Raw genomic sequence first — 20,906 nt, 5'->3', positions numbered from 1 at the left:
TTTTTTAAACATTTGAAAAAATGACAAAAACCTAGTAATCACATATGCAAACAAAATACTAAAAATTACAAAAAAACACAAAGCCAAAATAATCATAAAGCTAAAATCAAGAGTATGCGAGACTAGGAATCCAAAAAAGAAAACAAAATAATAAAGTAAGTTGAAGAATAAAGAAAACAGCAAATCACCTAAATCATTATTGCTATTATTATTTATATCAAGAATATATAATGCACTCATTTTGTACTTAAATATGTACTGTGTGCATGTTACATATGCACTATTGGTAGCGGTTTACATGGTTGCTCTTTTCTGTGTCTATCAATCAATGTTTCCTTTTGATCTTTAAGAGTATCTTTCAGGAGACGAGGAGCAGGGTATCCAGTATAAATCCCAATATATTCAAGCGCTGGATGGATGAAGATAGTTTCATATAAATGTTGTACTAGTTCTATCCAGTTAGGTTGAAAGATCTTTTTGTTAATATCTTTACATTTTATCCTCAGTAGTCTGATGGTTGCATGTGACTGCAACATGTTAGTAACAGCAGGTAGTACCTGTTCATAAAAAAATGACGTTATTATTTGTTTCCCCTCTTCCCTACAACAGTAATTGCATGACTGATCTGGTTTGAAGTTCACTTCAAGTTCTACGAGATTTTTCTTTTCAGATATGACATTAATAAAAGTTCTTATCTCTTCATTCACTGGAAGTGGAATGGATACACTCAACTGCTGTAGACTTGTGTTGTGTCTGAGACCAGTTGTTAGGAAGGACAGGAATGAACTGGGAATAGGTATGTACCAGTCACTGTACCAGTCATTAATTTTAATGTATTTCAGAGCTTGGTTTTGTGTTAGCATATCTTGTAGACTATCATCTACATTGCGGGTACATACTCTCTCTTCCTTTATCTCCACATCCAGAGCTTTAAGTGTAGCCTTGGTTTGTAGAATATTAAATAGTTCAATAGCACTCTCAGCTGTGTCTAGTGGTAAAGTAAGTGTATGTAGACTAGGATGAGAGTCAAATAGAAGATGTGGTGGGTATGGTTCATCTAGTATCAGACAGTGTAATCCTTGGATATATAGAAGGAGTGCTGTCATCAGTTCACTACTCTTCTTTTCTCCTCCTATCTCTAGAGCAGTCAGTGGCGTGTTCACCTCTACTATATTTAGTGATGATGGTATGAGCTCATCATCTATGTTCAGTGAAAGAGCTTGTAATGTGTTGTTGCCCTTTAGTAACTGCTCTATTACTCCATCTTGTAGAGGAGAAGGAGGAGCTAAAGGAACATGTACATGTATCATTAACGATACTATTGTTTTGTTTTTTGTTACTCCTCTAATGACACTGATAATGGTACTTGATATTTCTTTCTCTCCTTTATACTCAATCTTCATTTCTTGTAGCAATAAATTCATTTCTATACATGTCTCAAGTTTAGTGCACTTGCATGTGTAGTATGTATTGTCAAATGTTGGTATAGTAGATCTAGGTTGTCTCATTATTAAATGAAGTATCTTCAATTGAGGAAGATTGAGAAACTGTAACAATACAAAGCAGGGAACATATTGACCTGACTTTAATCCACAGTAGCACTCCTGAATATTGTATAGAAGTGATGATTGTAATAACTTGTGTATTAATTCATCAGTAGGATCATAGAGCCATCGACGTAACTCAAGTCTCTTACACTGGGTCTGTAGTGAGTTATCGGTTAGTCCACTATTATTCTTCACTACTGGACTAAGTCCAGTATTAAAGACTGATAGTGACTGGTTAAATACACACCCCAGGTGCAAGTGATCCCATTTTATGTTGGAATTGTTTATACAATAACTGAGACACAACCAGTCATATAATGATAATGATTCACTATTCAGACACAGTGAGTGCTTGTTGATGGATTGTGCTAATACTTGACATAATGTTTTGTTCTGTGATTCATACAGGAGTTGAAAAAGAAGAATAGGAACATTGCCAAAATCACTAAAACTGATATGATCATATTCTCTAACCTCAGGATTCTGATAAAAGGAAGTATAGCAAGTGTCAAATCCAAACAATGGCTTCTTTTTACACTGTAAGTCATGTTGCTGTTTATTAAAAAAATACTGTTGATAGCTCTCATGTTCAAGGTGAGTTAGGCCTGCTACAAATATCAGACACATTTGAAAGTGATCATGATCGAAGTGATCCTTAAACACTTTTTCTGTCTTTTCGTGCTTAACTATCCACCATGCAGCTAGAAAATCCTGTATACTCCAGTGAAGGAACTGATACTTCTTCTCACGATATTCTATGAATGCTGTCATCAATCCAAGATAGTCTTCCTTGACTGCCTCACTTGGTGATGGTAGTTGATGTGAAGAGAATGTCATTGTTGTATTAGCCAGGTTAGTATAAGCTATTTGACACATCTCTTGTAAAGGTTTAGCTAACTGTAATGGTAATGAAGAAAGACTACCTAAATCATGCGGGTCAATGTCATGTCTGCCTTTTATTTCAACATGTCTGCTGATAGTTTGTAGGATAAAGTTCTCATACAGTTGAGTGAGAGTGAGTGTTGTAGGTAGGCGTCCTCCTTCCTCATGATAAACTAAAATGACCATGGAACAGACTAGTGGTACATAACACAATGATTGGACAGCCTTTCGTACTTTGAGATCATTAACAATTTTTTGTGCTAGTTCTGTATCTTTTTCAAGTGCTTGTATAATTACTGTTGATATTTCTTCCTCAGAAAACCCAATGACCTGAACATGTCTACTGAGAGTATCCATCTTCAAAAGTGAAGAGGAGGCATAGCTACGAGAGGTAACAATTACTGAACATTTGGGTAACCACTTTCTATGAATGATGCTAGCAGCTAATGAAGACTGTCTGAGTTGCTCACTTAGTTCATCCCAGCCATCAAAGATTATCAGTAATCCTTCCCCATTCCTCTTCTCAAACCATTCAGCTACCATGGGAACTTCATAATATCTATGCACAAACAGGTCAGCTAGTTCTGTAGTATCTGTAGCTATCTTGGCTTCTCTTAAAGGACAGTAAAGTACCAAGTCATACTGCTGGTGTACAAGTGTTCCATTAGACCACATATTTAAAAGTTTACGACAGAGTGTGGTCTTGCCAATACCAGGAGGACCATCTATTACTACTCTGAGAGATAGAGAACTCTCTGTGGGTTTTAGAATATCTTCAACACTTATCTCTTTGTTTTCAGTTAGTTTAACTGTTTTATCAACTAGTCCTCTTAGCATATGCCAAGCTGATTCTGCTTGTGTGCTAGAGTCTTGTTTTTCTACTAATGCTAATTTTCCAAAAAATTCTTTTCCAATTTTTGGTAGCCAATCTGATGTAGATCTAGCAACAATAGATTGGGATTTGTAGTATTCTCTCATACTGTCAGCATATCCCTGAACATCATTTGGTATTGAACTAATGGGTTTAGCTACATCAGACTGACCTATTGATTAATTAGATACATAAAAAAACAATGTATACACATAAAATGATCTATTACATTTTACAATAGTAACTGGTGTTTTGGATTTATCATCAACTGGTGATGGTAGTACAGTATCCAAACTGACATTATCAGGTATAGACTGACCTAATGTATTAAGATAATTATATCACTGACACACACACACACACACTCACCTAACTCGTGTAGTATAGAGATAGCAATATCTGTTAGTGTACAATGTTGGTTTATTAATACATGACATATATCGATAAGATACTGCTCTGGATTAGGAGAGGATTCCAACAATTGCTCAATGATTAGCATAATTTTACTAGATTTCTCATTATCGGTTACTCCTGATACATGCATAGCTTCTTTAGTCTGTTGTGGTATCAATTCTTTAGCATACAGTGCATCAGTTACATTGTATAGATTCACACTAATAGCATGACCTAATTTATATGAATGAGTCCTTAATATATCTTTTGGATTACCTGTAGTAGTGTATCAGTTATAATGAGTGTCATATTAACTGTATGCTTACCTGATGTAATACTAGTAACAAGTTTATTAATTACAGAAACTGATGATAATACAGTAGATACTACTGGTGCAATACTAGAAACAGGAGCATCATTATTACCTATTATTCATTTAATATAATTATTAAAATAAAATAATGATTATACCTCCTGTACAAATATGTAGATCTACTTGTAACAGATTATTAATAGTTTGTATTAAATTGATCTCTTCTCTTTTAGTCAATGCATTGAGTACATCTCTCCATGTTGCTGTAGGATCTGTATTCAACCATTTTGTAAATAAAGCTAGTTTTTGATGTTTAGTATCCACTTGTTCAATTATTGTAATATCATGTTGTGTTATTTCAGGTAAGAGAAGACCAAATGGTTTCCAGTCAACAAGTGGCTCAAGCCATTGAAGCAATAGGAAAATATCAGGTTGATCATCAATCATAGGACCAGGATTGAGTTCAACATCTCCTGATAAGAGGAGGAGGAAAAGTAAAACCAAATAGTAGATCAGGTCAGAGCTACTGCCAGTAGTAGCTATAAACAAGGCTAATGACTGGAAGCAGTGGATCATAACAGTAACAGTAATTATACCTATTGTAAATACACTGTATGATAATATTATATACTATTAGCTTGTTTACCAGTTGGAGGAATAAAATTGAGCTTCATATATCTTAATAAAGATAAAAGAAGGGAAATAATAAGAGACAGAGCTGCCAGCAGTTTAAATCTAGAAGTAGTACTGCCTGATTTGTTGTCTACTGCAGCTTTGAATGAGTGAGAGTGGTAACCATTAGCTGGTCTACTGGAGGCAGCTTGACAGTAGTTCCACAGTCCAATACTTGCCCTCCATTGAGAGACATCAATCATCTTGTACTACAGTGCGGAGGACAATGAGAAAATTATAGGTAACTTGAGGTGTACCTATTTCAGTGATTACTTACACCACAATAAAGAAAGGACAAAACCTTTAAAAAAGCTATAACATTCGTTTGAATGGCTATAACCGAAATTGAAGAATGCAAGATAAAGAAAATCCAGGGCTGCTATAACAACACTCATGTGATCTAATGCTAAAAATAGTATTATTTTATCAGTAATGACTGATGAGGCTCCTTTGTTACACACTAGTACACCACTTGTAAGTCATCTTCACCACTAATAGTAGAGCTATTATAATTTACTCTAACATTGTGACATAATACCAACCAGCAGACAGTACAGCCAAAAGGAGTACCTTTATCACAATACCGGTATCTTATTTCCTTTTGGAAGTTGAGGTGGAACATGCATACCAGACTACTTGAATGTATAATAATATTAACTATTAACAAATTAAAAATTTTAATGAGAATAAAAGCCTGAAAATGAGAAAAAAAGGAAAAAGAAAATGAGGAAAAAAGAGAATTTAAAGAGAGAGAGGGAGCAGGAGGATGACAGATAGAGACTGAGATAAATGGTGATGATAGTGAGTGAGTAAAAAGAAACAATAACAACAACAATTAAAAAATTTAAAAGTATATTTATCAAGGAAATATCCTGAAAGGTCAACCGACAAACAGTTAATAGTTACCATGGCAACACTGTTAGAGGTACCAGTTAGTGTCCCATTAATGAGCAGATCAGGATGAAGATGGACAAGGAACCGAAGCCTCTAGTAATGTAAGTGGTGGGTGTGGTCATTTTGGGTGTGGCCCAAGTAGGTTTAATTAACTAAACGAAGATTTGTAGTAGGTACTGTGATTAATGAGTGGTCAGTGGACATGTGATGGTTGAGGTGAGGCTTAAGGGTGCGGTCCTGTTTGAGTGTTGACGAGTTATTGAAATGTGACCTCTACTACCTAAAAATAATAAAAATAATAAATTATATCATACATGTACATGTAATTACCTGATCTGTTACAAATAGTGGCACGTCCTATTACACCAGATGTGTTACTATTATTAGAAGATGATAATGACGTACGTTGAACAATGCTTAAGGTGTCTGTCCTAGTCTTATGTTGGCAGTAATTACCACAGTATCTTGCTTTACTGCACCACTGCAGCCTTCCTACCACAATTCCAACAAGTCTATGAGAGAGAGAGAGAGAGGGGGAAAATCAAAATAAATTAAATGCCAATATAGCCTCTCTTAATGGGCACTCTCTATAGCGTACACCTCCATTTAACGGACAGCACCTAGTGTACCGATTACATTCCTTACTGTAAAGGACACTTCTGTATAACAGAGCAACTTTTTTGTACCAAACTGTCCATTATATAGAGGCTACACTCTAATACATACTTGAAGAATTCTTATTCTCTCTCTTCCCCCCCCTCTCTCTCTCTCTCTTTCTTTACTTCTTTTGAGTTTGATTGTGCATTAGTGCTTCCCTCGATTGTCTGCTGGCGTTCATTAATACTTTCTGTTTGACTTTTGATGACTTTGTCTTCACTTCATGAACTACTTGTTGTATCCTCTGCTGTATATGGGCTCTTGTTCTTGCTAATGAAGAGAAAGACAGAGAAGGATATTAAGAAATATTCACATTACATATACACATACATGTACATGTACACTTGTATTTTTGGAGATATGCTGTTATGGACATTTTTTAAAAATGATACCCTGTGCTATAGCCCATAGTTTTTTCAAAAAATGCCTCCAAAATCACCGCAAAATTTTATTACATTTTCTGATGCATAATATTGATACCCTTATGCTATGTAGAAAGTTTGAGCAGATTCCAACTTCAATCTTTCAAGTTACAGCCGTTTTTAGAAATGGCTGATTTGAAAAATACCCAAGGCTTAAAGCCCGTGGTTTTTTCAAAAAAATCCCTTCACTGATAATTATTGTGTCCTTATGCTGTGTAGAAAGTTTGAATTAATCTCAAGCTCAGTTCAAATTTTCAAATTATGACCATTTTAAAAAATGGGCCAATTTTTGAAAATTTCTGTGTCCATGCTTTTTCAAAAATGGCTCCAGAATCACCCCACATTGATGTCCTAGAAAGTTTGACCCTCAAATTTTCAAATTATGATCATCTAAAACTCTTCCCCTCTGTTTCTCTTACTTTTAAAATAAGATAATTGTGAAATCCACTGAAAGATCTTGCAGTGTGATTGCTAGCGATGATACAACATTTTTAGAAAATTTCTTTTCTTGATCTGATCCATTTTAGCTGTCTGCTAATCCTTGCTTAGCCCTACTGAGCATCTGAGAGAAAAATATTATAATAATTATAACAACTACATGTATAGTATATTTTAAAATGGCTGAATTGAGCTTTCTATTAAAATACATGTACAGTACATGCATCACTGGTCATTACTTAAGATATTTCAGCAGTTAATATGTCAACGTTGTGTTCTGCTTCAACATCATCAAACACATCAGGTCTTGTACTGAGTCTATCTTGTAACCCCTCTAACTCATGCACTGAAAGACAGGGAGAGAGGGAGAGAAAGAGAGAGAGAAAGAGGGAGGGAAGGAGGTATAGGATAATGATTTTCGGATATTCTAAGTTTCAATTTCACTTACTTCTTTTAAATTGTGTCACCTCATAATCAATCTAATAAACCATAAATAAATAAAATAAATTAATAAATAAACAAATAAAATAAAATGGAATAGTGCGTTACCGTGTTTATAGTGTAAATATCAAACATACTTCTATATAAATGTAAATGTAAATGTGTTCTAGAAATAAATCAAGAGAAGGATAGAGAGAGAGATATTAGGAAGAAAGAGAAAGAACAGTAAGATGGTACACATTACATTACACATACAATATACTCACCAGTCTGGTGCTGCTATAGTAAAACATCAGGCTCAGTTTTATCATGTTTAACTAGTGCCACAGTTTCATTACCAGAACTCTACAAAAATACACATTATACCCACACATAAAATTAGTCACTCATGTACACATAAGGTATGCATTATATACATGACAAGTAACTGGTGATTGTAAAGGGAGAAATTTTGGCAAATTTATGGTCATATGCCAATTTAAGCATACGTACAATCAATGGTTTAAAACGGTTTGGTTTTATCTTTGGAATTAATGCCTCAAACTTTCCAGAAATTCCCCCTTGGCTTAGTCTATACAATACATACCGTTTACGCCATATATTTCGAGGGTATAAAATCTCGCAATTTGGCTGCATTTTTGTATTCGTAAATAAAAGTTTCGCAATTTTAATGTAATTACCACACCTACTATACCATCAGCACGCTATTTTGTGGAATAGAGGATATGCGTGCTAAGTATATTCATAAGTTTTAAGTACCTTATATCCAACCCACACAGTAAATTGGCCGCCATGTTGGATATCAAGTTTATTGAGAGTCCAACAGGGAAAAACACATTTTCTTGCCTTGCTATCTTCTTGAGGCCTTTTTTGGAAGCTTAGAAAGCATCCTGAGGATCTAATGGGGTCTAGTAGTCACCTGAAAGATTGCTATCAAGAAATACAGAGCGGTTTCCTGGTACCAAGCCTTTTTCTATCTTTTCTCCATTGCTGCCAATGGAAAGTTGACGTCCAACGAACTAATTTTTTCTTGAAAGTTATTAGGGTATGCAATGAATACATTTATTTTGCAATGAATACTTAGCACGCATATCCTCTATTTAATTTCACTAATTTTTTCAAAAACGCGAAAATCACGAAATTTTATCCCCGCAAAATATATGCTGTATACAGTACATTGTACACAAATATCCACCAGATCCCCATTAACTAGATTAATGATATTCATAGAGATACCATAAAAACAACAGAATTTCTTGGCAGCCATCTTGGGGATATAAACTATACAGTAACCGATCAGCCAAAAAGATAAAATCAGCCTGATCTGCTTTTCCACGTAACTTAGAGGCTCTTAATTGTTGCAGTGGTAAAGAAATGGAGATTAAAGTTGGAATCTTTTGTCTCTGGATGCAGCTCCTTTGCTCTGCTGGCAAAATGGTAAAATAACACCTTTTCCCCATTGAAGACTGTACAAAGTATACCCCCAACATGGCGGCCAGAATAATTTTTTCATTTACGGTATCCAAATGAATATCATTAAAAAGTCTATGAATATCATGCACTCATTCACACGGATCTGGTGGATAATATACATTTTACATGAAGCTACTAACTAGTACAAAACTTCTAAACTGGACAGTTTATATTGACCCATAGACATATCACAAAAATTTATGGCATGCACAAGTTATAGCTACATCGTAGCCCCAATCAGACCCAAACACTAACCCATCTGACATCAAGGTCATCAGCATTACCATCCCGCTGACAGTGAGGCTCCTCTTTGTCTCATTTGAAGTAGACTGCATTTGAAGGAACATAGTACTACCGCTAAAGTCATCACAACGAATCGGGCATAAGCGGCAATCTTTAAATTAGACGGTTGGAGGTTTCTGGATCACTGAGGGTAGATAATAGTAGTAGAAACAGGTCTTCTTCATGAGTTTAAAAGTCGTGTCTGTGGCGAGGTCTACACTCGTACTCTCAGCTATCCCTACGGCTCATTTGACCACGCCTAAGTTATTTTACCCACGTGCGTACACGTGGCCCGTGGGCAAGGTGGAGTGTAAAGATAAATGGTGTGGCGGGTCATTTTCAATCAAAATATGAGTAGTTCTTCGAGAAAGAAGACTAAGAGGGAGATGACCGGGTATTATTTCTCTTTGATGAACCTCAGGACGACAGGAAAGGCGGAGGAGAAAGAGAAGGAGAGAGAGGAGGGCTAAAAAGAACTATCATTATTTAACTCTGTTACTTTTGTGGTCAGGTCTATATAATCACTGCCAGTAACACTGTCAAATATTCAGGATCAATTGGTCTATCACTAGTACTGTGGCTTATTAGTAGTCTAGTAGCTGTAGCTAGAGGACTCTACATTGATACCTCTTTCAGGTGGGGTATGCATATCTTAGAGAAATGTATTCTTTTCATAGAAGAGGAGAAAGGGACAAGGAGGGACTTAGGGATGAGGAGACAAGATACAGAGAGGATCATAGAATTAAGGATGGGAAAAGTAGATAGTTTTTTGTTGTATTTGGTAACCTGCTTGGATTTTTGTTCGGCTGGTTGACCATTGTTTTATTACGTCCAGCATCTAATGCCATCCAGTTGTTAGCTTTTGGTAAGTATTTCTCTTATGCACTTTTGTTGGTTGGTGAAGTTAGGGGCGGAGCTACTAATGGACTAGTGACAGTACTGGCTGTAATAAGTGAAAGTGAGTTTAATGTGTGCATGTGTAGAATGTAGAATTCATTGTTATTGAATAATTATTTTTTGATTATTGTGAGTTCGGTTTATACATGTACAATACTTTATGTATGTATTATAATTTTGCTCTCTCTCTCACTGTCTCTTTCCTTTCTTTATTTTACTAGTAATAGCGACATCAATAAATACAATTTATTCAGTTTAAAACTAACAGCTCACATTATAAATATCACTGGTATTGCTAAAATATCAGCAATGATCTAGTTTATTGGAATATGGACATGCATTAAAGGAGGTCAGCTGGTATAATTGTGGATATGCATGTAATTAACTGTACTAATCTATATCTTTCATTTGTTCAGCAGATCATTCCAATAATTCTGATAACGTATTTGAAGGTACTAGCACTTTTATTGGTGACATTAGTTTAGCTTTATATTCAGTACTGTGGACTTATGATGGATGGTAAGTACTATTATAATTATATTACTTAATAATTATATTTTATTAATCAATAAAATTCATTAATATGTACTTTCGAAGAAGGTCTACTCTTTCTCAATCAAGGCTGACCAGTTTTCAAGCTTTAGATGGCAAACACTCTCAAGTTATAGATGTAATTACAAGTACTGAGTGTACATGTACATGAGTTAAATGTGAACCTCCTTTTTACTTTCTAGGACAAGGGGAAAGTACAATGAAAATTATGAAATTATGTCTATGTGTGCCATAAGCAAACTGGAACTAGGAGTTATATAGGTGTGCTCCAGGTACTGGCTATTTCACACTCATTTTGTTCAAGTCAAAATCCTCATTGAGTCAATCAAAACAGGAGCAATCATCCACGTAAAGAAAAGAATATCATAATAGCACTACTGATTGTGATTTGTGATTAAGTTTACTCTTCCTGTACATCACAAACTACTCAGCACTGTTTGGATTGGGACTCCTTATTGAAGCAACACTGTTTCTTGGGCTCATCTTTACTCCTAAAGTAAGCTGACTTGGAGCAATGCTATAGCTATCTTGGTTCTATTCTTTGTTTAGATGGCTCGCTTGTATTACTGGTATGATCCCCAAGCAGAAAATATTTTCCCCAAAACACTACTGTTGTTTGAAAAACAATATTTTGAAAAAAGGAATCATCTAAAGAGATTATTTCAAATTTCAAAAAAAAGAGTAAAGGAATTTGAAAGACAGCTTATGGAAGTATTATCGAAATTATTATGATTATTGTTATTATATTTTGTAGATAAAATAAGACTCGCACTCAAAGACTTATAATTGTCACACAGTAGTCTAATATGTACATGTATGTAGATATTGTACATGTCAACACATTTTTTGCTTAGGTGCAACATTATGAATAATTATTATTATCCAGAGGGTGGGGTTTAGACTCTTTGAGGTTGAGGAGCATCATGTCAATTTTCATCTTCGTTCTGATCCTACTGCACTTAGATTTACAAGTTGCAGCACCAATTAATGTTAATTTGGATAATGGTACCGACTCTTCTAGTTGTTTGGATGGTTCTGTTCCTTGTAAAACGCTGTCGTTTGTACTAGAGAGGGTACAAACTAAAAGTTCAATCCTCGTCCACTTGTCTGAAGGTAACCATACTTTATCATTAAAAGCTGCAATAAACTATAAAACAAGTTTTAGTTTAATGGGTCTTCAGACCAATGCTACAATAGTGCAGTGTACTAGAGGCAGTGGGTTTAGTTTTAAGCACTCTAATGATATTCATTTCTCCAATCTGACAGTTAATGGTTGTGGAATGTACCACAACAGCACTAGCAGTCCGGGTGGAAAGTTTCTGCTGTTTCAAGCTGCTATGTATATCCTCTTTTGTTCAAATGTTTACTTTGATGGTGTAATAGTGAGTAACAGCACTGGTGTCGGTGTAGTATTCTACAGCACTGTTGGCACTAACATCATTAAACACTCAAGCTTCACATATAATGCACCATCTGGTACTGATTATGGTGGAGGTGGTATATCTGTAGAATTTGTCTACTGCATACCAGGAGATATGCAGTGTACTAATATTAGTGGCTCTGCAATTCCTCTTAACTACACAGATGGTAGTGTCACTGATGCATCGTACAAGTTCAGTGATTGTCGATTCACTCATAATATCGGAAACGTCACTAGTAATCTCTTCATATCACCTTCAGCTAATGACAATATAGCTTTAGGCCGTGGAGGAGGATTGTCTGTTGTGTTTAAAGGAAATGTAACAAATATTCCTGTACACATCAACGACTGTTTATTTAATAATAATACTGCAGTTTGGGGAGGTGGATTGTTGATTGAATTTCAAGACCGTTCCACTAATAATGCTATAGTCGTTAATAACTCTGTGTTTCATTATAATCGATGCCCATTTGAATCATGCACATATAAAGGGACTGGTGGAGGTGGGACTAGAGTCCTCTTTGCTGGGATTGGTCACAACATTCATAATAATTCTGTCCTATTCACAAAATCAACATTCTCATACAACAGAGCTTATTTTGGAGGCGGCTCATCATTTTTGACATTTAGAGAGAGCCCTAATTATCAAATGAATAGTATACATTTTGATAATTGTGCTTGGCATCGAAATGTTGCACGGCTTGGCTCAGCTGTTGATTTATCTATTTGGCATTTGGAGTCAAGTGACAGTGGATTAGTGATAATGAGGCCAGTGTTTACCACTTGCACATTCGAATTCAATTCAGTTTATTACACTAATTATACAAGTACGCCTGCTGGAATGGGAACATTGTATACTGACTCTGTTCCGATTCAGTTTCAAAATGAGACACGATTCTTTAGTAATTTGGGCTCTGCTGTAACCAGCCTTGATGCAGCTGTTGAGTTTCAGAGTGATTCTGTTTCACATTTCATAAACAATTCAGCTCAAGCTGGAGGAGGAATGACTCTCTTTAATAAAGCGTTTCTCATGCTAAATACTAACACTTCCATCAATTTTAGCCACAATAGAGCTTTTCTTAATGGTGGTGGATTATACTGGGAAAACATTGGTGATCACCAATTGATATCATCTCGTAACTGCTTTATTCGTTATTTTGATTCTAACATTGACCCTACACAGTGGCAAATAAAGATCCTTTTTTATGGCAATCATGCTAACTTATCTGGCCATGCCATATATGCTACAACAATATTAGGATGCTTATGGGGGGACCAATCTCATGGGGAATTAGTTGATCCACAAACAGGTTATTACGAAGTTTTCTGCTGGAGTCAAGAAGCATGGGACTATGGGCCTAATACCACTTGTAATGACGCTGGTGTCATTGCTACTTCCCCAGCATATTTTGCTAACAGTGAGGGCCATCCACAGTGTAAAGATTCATATAGCATCAATGTCATTCCTGGTAAGGAAAGTGCTCTTCCGTTAATGATGCTTGATGACAGGTTGAAACATGTTCCAAGCAAGTCCCTGGTTTTCTCTCTTCATAGGAATAGCACTTATGGTGCAGAGACAAAGTATATCACTAATAGAAATGTGTCTTATTATGGTAATCCATATGAAGACAATCAAGCAGAACTGTTTTTAAAAACAATTCACCCTCGAGTCATCTCTACAAAAATTGATTTAACATTTGAAAAATGTCCTCCTGGTTTTGTCATTAGAGGTAACGTTTGTCAAGGAGGAGATTTCCCTTATATTAGACATCATACCAACTTTACTGCATCCGTTGAGTTTGGTTACTGGATCGGTCCGACTAGTGAGTCTCCTAATAACTTGAAGGTTGGACAGTGTTTTTATTGTCCACAGAATAATAAACTGAATCGAAGTAGTTTTGTAACTTTACCCGAATCATCTGATGATCTCAATGAGTTTTTCTGTGGGGATTTAAACAGAGAAGGAGTCACTTGTGCTCATTGTAAAGCAAACTACAGTGTTGCTGTCAATTCAAACCAGCTCAAATGCATTCCTTGTTCATCCGACTCTATTTTCTATTCTTGGGCATTCTATTTGCTAGCTGAGTACCTTCCTTTAACTATAATGCTCATCATTGTTATTGTCTTTAACATTTCAGTGACATCTGGACCTGCAAATGCATTCATATTCTTTGCACAAATTATTTCGACTACATTCGGGATTGATGCTAACGGAATCATTGACTATCCATCTATAACTCCTGCAGCTTCAGTCCTCAAGCAGATATATGTATCATTGTATGCGTTTTGGAATCTCAGTTTTTTTAGTGCAATCGAAGTGAATGAATGGTTATTCTGTTTGGGACCTAATGTTCATAGCCTTCATGTTATGGCACTACAATTTGTTTCAGCTTTTTACCCGCTTATAGTGATAGGCCTTGTGGTCCTATTTTTACATCTTTACCATAAGGACTATCGATTCATCGTGTGCATTGTTCGTCCTCTGCATAGAGCTACAGCAAGGTGTCTTGGTTGGCTAAATTTCCAAAGATCTCTAATGGATGCCTTTGCTACATTTCTTATTCTTTCATACGTGAAATTTGCTGTCACTTCATGTCAGTTGTTATTTCCTAACACATTGGTCGATGATACAGGACATGAAGAAATAGTCTCTTGGTTTAATGGTGATTTCAAATACTTTTCTCTTAATTATGCACCATATATGCTTACATCTATATTCATCCTAATCCTTTGTGCATTGTTTCCAACTATCCTGCTCCTTTATTCCATCAAGCCTTTTTACATGTGCTTGGAGAGGCTCAATTGGAAACCATTAAAGCCTGGAGCTAAAACACAACTTTTCTTAGATTCTTTTCACCAGTGCTTCAAAGATGGTAGCAATGGGGAACATGATCGACGCTACTATGCAGCTCTTTATTTCTTTTTTAAGCTGGCTCTCATTTTTACTTATGCAATTGGTCTCAGTTGGCCACTACAATATGTCTTACAGCAGTTTATTATTACTATTGCTCTGTTGTTATTGGGTTTACTTCAGCCATACAAGGAATTTTGGTATAATGTCCTGGATTTGGTCATGTTTAGTCTCCTATCTTGCATCAATGTAATCATACTCTACAATTATTATCTTGAGAGCATTAACAGTCCACTTTCTAACACATTTTATTCTGCTCTCGTTTTGTTCATCTTCTTGCCTTTGATATATTTCACTGTCTACATTGCTTGGTTTCTTATTAAAGCAATCAAGAAGAGATGTTCCTTTAAAAACCAGAATTTGAATGCAAGTGACAATCGTGATCCGGAAGATTTTAACTTTAGTACTTTTATGGCTGATGTTGATGAAGAGAATCGATTTGAGCAAATTAATTACTATGGCTCACTAGTACCAGATGAATATACACCAATAAAAGGGCAAACTGGTGATGAACCAAGTCACAATACATTAGATGTAAACAGGAACAGAAATACCACAGCCACTAGTAGCTTCAGTGAAGTTCAGCCACTGGTGCAAGCAGAAAATGAAGAAAATTGAGAATGCATTATTGCATGTGTGTTTGTGTGTGCGTGTGTTTGAATTTTCAATGAGAGAGCCTATTAAATTTTTACTGAGAAGAATCTAACTATTAAAGATGGGTGGGGCTTGTAGCTCAATGCCAGAATGCCTAAAAATAATCAATTCATCATGTCCTTGGGTTATTCTGTCAGTTCTTCTTGTCTTATTTTGCTACTATGTTTCACCAGTGGCTACTCAGAGTATTATGAAAAGAAAGACCTGTCAATCCTGCTTGTTCATTCAATGTTCCCGTCTCATATTTACCCGCTGTTGTCTTTAGGAGCTGAACTAGCCTCAAGAGGTCATACTGTGTCTTGCATTGGATCAGTTGTTGAAGGATTTGATCACATTCCAACTCTAGCTGAATCATACGGTATAAATTATAAACACATTAGCTATATGTCAAAGGAAATGTATGATGGGTTTAAAGAAACAGGTAAACATGATGGAGACAAAAGCTGGGTCACGCTCATGGCAAATTTAACTAATTTTATACTGAAAACTCTAAAAGATGCAGAATCAACGATCCTTCCATTCAAAACACTTAACGTCAGTGAGTATGATTATATAATAGTAGAGCAAGCAGCATACCCAATACTCCATTATTTGAGCAACACACGAAAAGCTAATAACACAATGTTCCTCATCATATTGGCCGAGTTTACTCCACGGTTTATCATTCCATGGCCTTACCCAAGACTATCAGCCCCTTTGACTCCTGATATGTCATTCACTGATAGACTGCTCAATACTGCTCTTTATATTCCTGTTGAGTATGCCATGATAGTCATGATATCTATTATGACTAATGCTATTGACAGTGATCTTAATGTACCAATAAATTTCCTAAATGAAGCTCTACATCAACCGATTCTTTACAATACTGTCATTGGTTTTGAGTGGCCTAAGCCAGTGCTACCAATACAGCACTATGTTGGACCAATGTTCCCTCCTAATGCATCACCCTTGGACCCTTCTCTTTCAAAATGGCTGGATAATAATAACAAAGTCTCTTCTGTAATTGTTATTAGCATGGGAACCACTGCTATAATAACTAAAGAACTTGCAGAATCTTTTATTACATTATCTAGCAAGTATAGACTTGTATGGTCAATGCGGGAATCCAATCAACATGTGTTGTCAGGATTACACATTGACAAGGACCGTATCTATTTAACCTCATGGTTGTCACAGTTTAAAATGCTCCAGTATCCTTCTGTCAAAGTGGCTATACTTCACTGTGGAATAAATGGAGTCCAAGAGGCACTCTATAACCAAGTCCCTGTCCTTTGCGTACCATTTGGGATGGATCAGCATAGCATTGCCCTTCAAATAACTCATCAAAAGTTGGGTTTCTCACTAAAACCAGACGAGGTCAGTGAAAAAACACTAACTGATGCCGTTCATTTACTTCAAGGATCCCTCTATCAAAATAACGCAAAAAGAATCAGTCGTCTGTACAAGGCAGCTGGTGGAGCCAAAACAGGAGCTGATCTTGTTGAGCTGTATGCTGCATATGGGTATGAGCATCATTTACCTGCTTTTTTACGTTATAAGTGGAGTTTCATTCAGTATTACAATATTGATGTATGGATTGTATTGCTAAGTGTACTGGCAATTCTTATGTACTGCATTAGAAAATGCTGTGCATTCTGCTGTACTAAAAGATGTAGCAGTTTAAAAACTAAGTCAAAGAAAGAATAACATACTTTTTATTAACTTTTATGCTCAATCATTTTTAGCATTCTTGAGTATTATTCATTGAAGAATGAATCTAATTAATTCTGTGTAAGGTCATTGTTGATAACAACAGTAAATATGGTGACCTTTGCTGTTTTGTGTCTTCTTGCTTGTGTTTTATCTGTTAAATCTGATGGACCTCATCTTGTACCTAATTTTCGACCTCCATCTGTACCACTAGTTGTTGTCAATCCTTACCTTAGGTACAAGTAGATTGTGTGTGTGAGTGTGTATTATTATGTATTTCCCTTCATTATAGTATATGGTCTGATGCCGACCATCTTTATGATGATTTTCCTAAGCATTGGAGTGGACCTATTATCTGTCTTTCAGGAATGATAAGCATTGATGGCAAAGTCTACAGGTAAATATTTATAGATGCATGTATGAGCAAATAGTCTCATTATCTAAAGATTTATGGCTAAAGATACAGATCTGGCACCTGATGTGATGACTCAAGTCAACCTTACTGTAATAATCTTTATAAAGTGAATAATATTTACTATCATAAGTAGGTATATCCAACTCAGACAGTGTATGTATTTCAGGAAAGTGGTATACAGCTTACATTAACAGTTAGTGTTATAAATTAAGTGTTCCATAATACCATAGTTCTCATTATTGTGCATTAGTTCTCAACTCCAGCTTTTGCAGCAACAGATAAAATTCCAACTTTACCAGTTACTTTCTTGACTTATACTGTAGAGGCTATTGATGGTGTGTCAAATCACACTGTTAAAATCTACTATGATAACACAGCTGAGGTAATAATAAAATAATGAGTACTAGATCTACCACTTATGTTTTCTTAGGGTGTTGTAAGTGATACAAAACAGATGGTTACATGGGACTATGCATCACTAATGCCTGGACAGGTAGCGATGAAAATTGGAACAACTGATCAAGTATAATGTGTTATAAACGCTATCAGGTTTTTATGATATTATCTTTAGGATTATCTTGGACAGGGTAGTGACCGTATTAATTGGGGTAAGAATTAACGATTACCTATTATCGTATAAGGTTTATGACATAAAATAGGTTATTGGTATGTAAGCACCATACTTGATAGAGGAATGATTGCTACAATGGCTCCTGCAGTTGATACAAGAACTGCATTCATGAAAGGCAAAGTTCTACCATCTGAAGACAAGGTAATAATAAGGACATTTAGTAACATTTGATATCTAATAGAATAAACCAAGAGCTTGTGAAGATAACTGGCCAGTGTTAGCCATAGCTTGGGATTTTGGTACTATCACACCAGGACAACCATCACAAAGGTGGCTACAGATATCCTATGATCAAGTCTATTCAATGAAATACTTTGGAACAGCAATGGAGCCACTCTGGAAGCACAACTATGAAAACTTTACTGGCCTAATAAGAAATTCAGAGTACGAGACACTGAAAAAGGTACTTTTAAATTGTTGCTTATTGTTCGTCTAATCATTGCAGGCATGTGATGACAAAGATGCTGAGATTACTGAAGCATTGTATAATGCTGGGGGACAAAATTATGCCACAATTTCATCATTAGCTTGGAGGTATATACATGTATGTTAGCTATAGATCACTGACTTATTGTTTTATTACAGACAAGCAGTAGGAGGTACTATTGCTGTTTGGAATAATGTGACAAATGAGCCATGGGTATTTTTAAAAGAGATATCAAGTGATGGTGACGTTAGTACTGTAAGTTTTTTATAAATGTCATTTAATTTCAGTTTTAATTTTTTTTCAGGTTGATGTAATGTTTCCAGCTTCACCTCTTTTCATATGGCATCTCCCTGAGGTATGTGTTCATATATTTATAAAGATTGTTTATTAGTGTGTCTACACATTATAGACCCTTCAGTTAATGCTGCTTCCTCTCCTCAATTATGCTAACAATGACACAAAGGAATATGGACTAGACGTACCTTACAACTTGCAATGGGTAACGCTATATTTTGAAATTTTTTATTGATTTTTTGTTGTTTTTCTCAGGCACCACACCATTTAGGCCATTGGCCAGGTTAGGCACCATTTATTAATAATTAAAATATTTATTATTATTATATTTTAGTATGTGACTTAGAGCCAAACAGACAAGAACAAATGCCAGTAGAAGAATCTGGTAACATGGTTAGTTATGTAATTTTTTCATAGCTCAAAAAATTACAATTGAAATCAGCTGAAACTTTATAATTGCCAATAGTAACCTCCCATTTTAGATGAATGTTTATGCATTAATTACTTTGTTATTGGTAAAATAAAGCACTGCCAGTATTCCTGTACAGGGTTTAGAAGCCAATTTGTTACTATCTATTTATTTAGTTACTAATGATAGCTGGTGTTGTTCTTCAGACAAAAAACTTGACTTTCCTTGACCCATACTGGCCCCTGTTAACAATATGGGCTGACTTCGTTGTAGCTAGTCTCCCTGATCCTGGGAACCAATTGTGTACTGATGACTTTGAGGGGCCATCACCTCATAATATGAACTTAGCTGCTAAAGTAAGACTAAATCAAGTATACATTACATAACAGTTATTGTGTGTTTGGTAGGGTATGGTAGCTCTTGGAGCATACTCTCAATTGCTAAGAATGAAAGGAGACACTGCATCAGCTGAGAAGTATGAAACTGCTAATACTCAATTCATACAATACTGGACAACTAATGGACTGGTGAGAAAGACAAGTATAGATTTTAATATTGTCCTTATAGGATGGGGATCACTACAAGCGTCAGTATAACTTACCTGGTTCATGGTCACTCAAATACAATCTCTTATTTCAGGTAGAGCCTGTATCTATTTATTGAATTTATTTTTTTGCAATGATAGAAAATACTAAAATTGAACCTGTTTCCACAGTCAGTGTTTGATCAAGAACTGAAATATTACATGAGCAAAATGAATACGGTATATTTATTAAATCTACTGGAACAATAATCATGAGACTTATTGATTCTACAATAGTATGGTATACCAATGGATGATCGTCATTTGTATACTAAAACTGATTGGCTCATGTGGACTGCTGCAATGGCTTCTGATGATCAGGTACAATTAGATATTAATGTATAAGATTCGATACTGTATCAGTTTAACTCTATAACCTCTGCTGTGTACAAGTTTGCTAATGAAACACCAGATCGATCTCCATTCACTGACTGGTTGGTATAATTATTCTAATGACAATCATTATTATTAATTCAAAGGTATGCTGTTGATACTGCTCATCGACAAGGATTCACAGCTCGCCCAGTAATTGGTGGCCTTTATGCTAGACTTTTAACTGCTATGAAGAACTAAACTATAGTCAAGTGAACTAAATTTTGCATTGCTTTTTTGCTGTTTGCTACAATAAAAATTCACTTGTATGCTTATGCACAACAATTTATTATGATATCAGCACATTTACCCTCAAGGCCTTTAGATGTGATTGTGGAATGCACTGACACACCAGATTATTAAA

At 35.6% G+C, this 20,906-nt stretch overlaps 3 protein-coding genes and 2 long non-coding RNA genes across 9 annotated transcripts; 3 read left to right on the top strand and 2 right to left on the bottom strand.

The window, feature by feature from the left end:
* Positions 1–38: 38 nt before the first annotated feature.
* Positions 39–4,509, bottom strand: LOC109583604 (uncharacterized). Its single transcript, XM_019999019.1, has 5 exons — positions 4,165–4,509; positions 4,020–4,118; positions 3,670–3,969; positions 3,410–3,472; positions 39–58 (listed from the first exon to the last, which is right to left on the bottom strand). The coding sequence occupies exons 1-5, from the start codon at positions 4,451–4,453 to the stop codon at positions 39–41; spliced, it is 771 nt and encodes a 256-aa protein (XP_019854578.1). The 5' UTR covers positions 4,454–4,509.
* A 1,211-nt stretch (positions 4,510–5,720) lies between these two features.
* Positions 5,721–9,524, bottom strand: LOC109583617 (uncharacterized). Of its 2 annotated transcripts, XR_002185617.1 has the most exons (9): positions 9,259–9,524; positions 7,797–7,875; positions 7,639–7,696; positions 7,538–7,568; positions 7,329–7,435; positions 7,071–7,213; positions 6,355–6,499; positions 5,903–6,084; positions 5,721–5,852 (listed from the first exon to the last, which is right to left on the bottom strand). It is a non-coding gene; the product is annotated as an uncharacterized LOC109583617 (long non-coding RNA). The 2 variants fall into 2 exon arrangements; XR_002185616.1 differs by having other exon boundaries at positions 7,538–7,696.
* A 36-nt stretch (positions 9,525–9,560) lies between these two features.
* LOC109583618 (uncharacterized) lies at positions 9,561–11,606 on the top strand. 4 transcript variants are annotated; one of them, XR_002185621.1, is made up of 8 exons: positions 9,561–9,921; positions 9,963–10,243; positions 10,404–10,531; positions 10,602–10,701; positions 10,780–10,852; positions 10,917–11,230; positions 11,284–11,445; positions 11,489–11,606. It is a non-coding gene; the product is annotated as an uncharacterized LOC109583618 (long non-coding RNA). The 4 variants fall into 4 exon arrangements; XR_002185618.1 differs by having other exon boundaries at positions 9,562–10,243; XR_002185619.1 differs by having other exon boundaries at positions 9,562–10,243; positions 10,780–10,862.
* Positions 11,607–11,643: 37 nt separating this feature from the next.
* On the top strand, positions 11,644–17,486 carry LOC105313486 (uncharacterized). Its single transcript, XM_011406965.2, has 2 exons — positions 11,644–15,680; positions 15,798–17,486. Exons 1-2 carry the CDS (start codon positions 11,658–11,660, stop codon positions 17,406–17,408), a joined length of 5,634 nt encoding a protein of 1,877 aa, XP_011405267.2. The 5' UTR covers positions 11,644–11,657; the 3' UTR covers positions 17,409–17,486.
* On the top strand, positions 17,442–20,864 carry LOC105313485 (glutaminase A-like). Its single transcript, XM_011406964.2, has 22 exons — positions 17,442–17,647; positions 17,704–17,808; positions 17,858–17,915; positions 17,960–18,019; positions 18,077–18,208; positions 18,257–18,349; positions 18,398–18,434; positions 18,486–18,598; positions 18,639–18,860; positions 18,903–18,991; positions 19,043–19,139; positions 19,189–19,239; positions 19,294–19,383; positions 19,434–19,461; positions 19,513–19,571; positions 19,764–19,943; positions 19,995–20,114; positions 20,155–20,226; positions 20,273–20,350; positions 20,408–20,491; positions 20,534–20,604; positions 20,650–20,864. Exons 1-22 carry the CDS (start codon positions 17,523–17,525, stop codon positions 20,741–20,743), a joined length of 2,058 nt encoding a protein of 685 aa, XP_011405266.1. The 5' UTR covers positions 17,442–17,522; the 3' UTR covers positions 20,744–20,864.
* Positions 20,865–20,906: the final 42 nt, after the last annotated feature.

The sequence above is a fragment of the Amphimedon queenslandica genome, unplaced genomic scaffold, assembly GCF_000090795.2.
Source record: "Amphimedon queenslandica unplaced genomic scaffold, v1.1 AMPQUscaffold_13294, whole genome shotgun sequence".
NCBI classification, from domain to species: Eukaryota; Metazoa; Porifera; class Demospongiae; order Haplosclerida; family Niphatidae; genus Amphimedon; species Amphimedon queenslandica.
Note: the sequence above shows the minus strand (reverse complement) of the source record. Positions and strands in the feature narration are given on the sequence as shown.

Excerpts from the sequence above, each read along its gene's own strand:
- LOC109583604 (XM_019999019.1), bottom strand. The coding sequence starts at position 4,453 with ATGATTGATGATCAACCTGATATTTTCCTATTGCTTCAATGGCTTGAG. Across the intron at positions 4,119-4,164 it reads TCTACATATTTGTACAGGAG|GTAATAATGATGCTCCTGTT; the intron begins GTATAATCATTA and ends AATGAATAATAG. Across the intron at positions 59-3,409 it reads TGTTCAGGGATATGCTGACA|TATTTTGTTTGCATATGTGA; the intron begins GTATGAGAGAAT and ends TGTAATTTTTAG.
- LOC105313486 (XM_011406965.2), top strand. The coding sequence starts at position 11,658 with ATGTCAATTTTCATCTTCGTTCTGATCCTACTGCACTTAGATTTACAA. Across the intron at positions 15,681-15,797 it reads AAGCAGAAAATGAAGAAAAT|CTCAATGCCAGAATGCCTAA; the intron begins TGAGAATGCATT and ends TGGGGCTTGTAG.
- LOC105313485 (XM_011406964.2), top strand. The coding sequence starts at position 17,523 with ATGGTGACCTTTGCTGTTTTGTGTCTTCTTGCTTGTGTTTTATCTGTT. Across the intron at positions 19,462-19,512 it reads CCATTTAGGCCATTGGCCAG|TATGTGACTTAGAGCCAAAC; the intron begins GTTAGGCACCAT and ends ATTATATTTTAG. Across the intron at positions 19,944-19,994 it reads ATATGAACTTAGCTGCTAAA|GGTATGGTAGCTCTTGGAGC; the intron begins GTAAGACTAAAT and ends TGTGTTTGGTAG.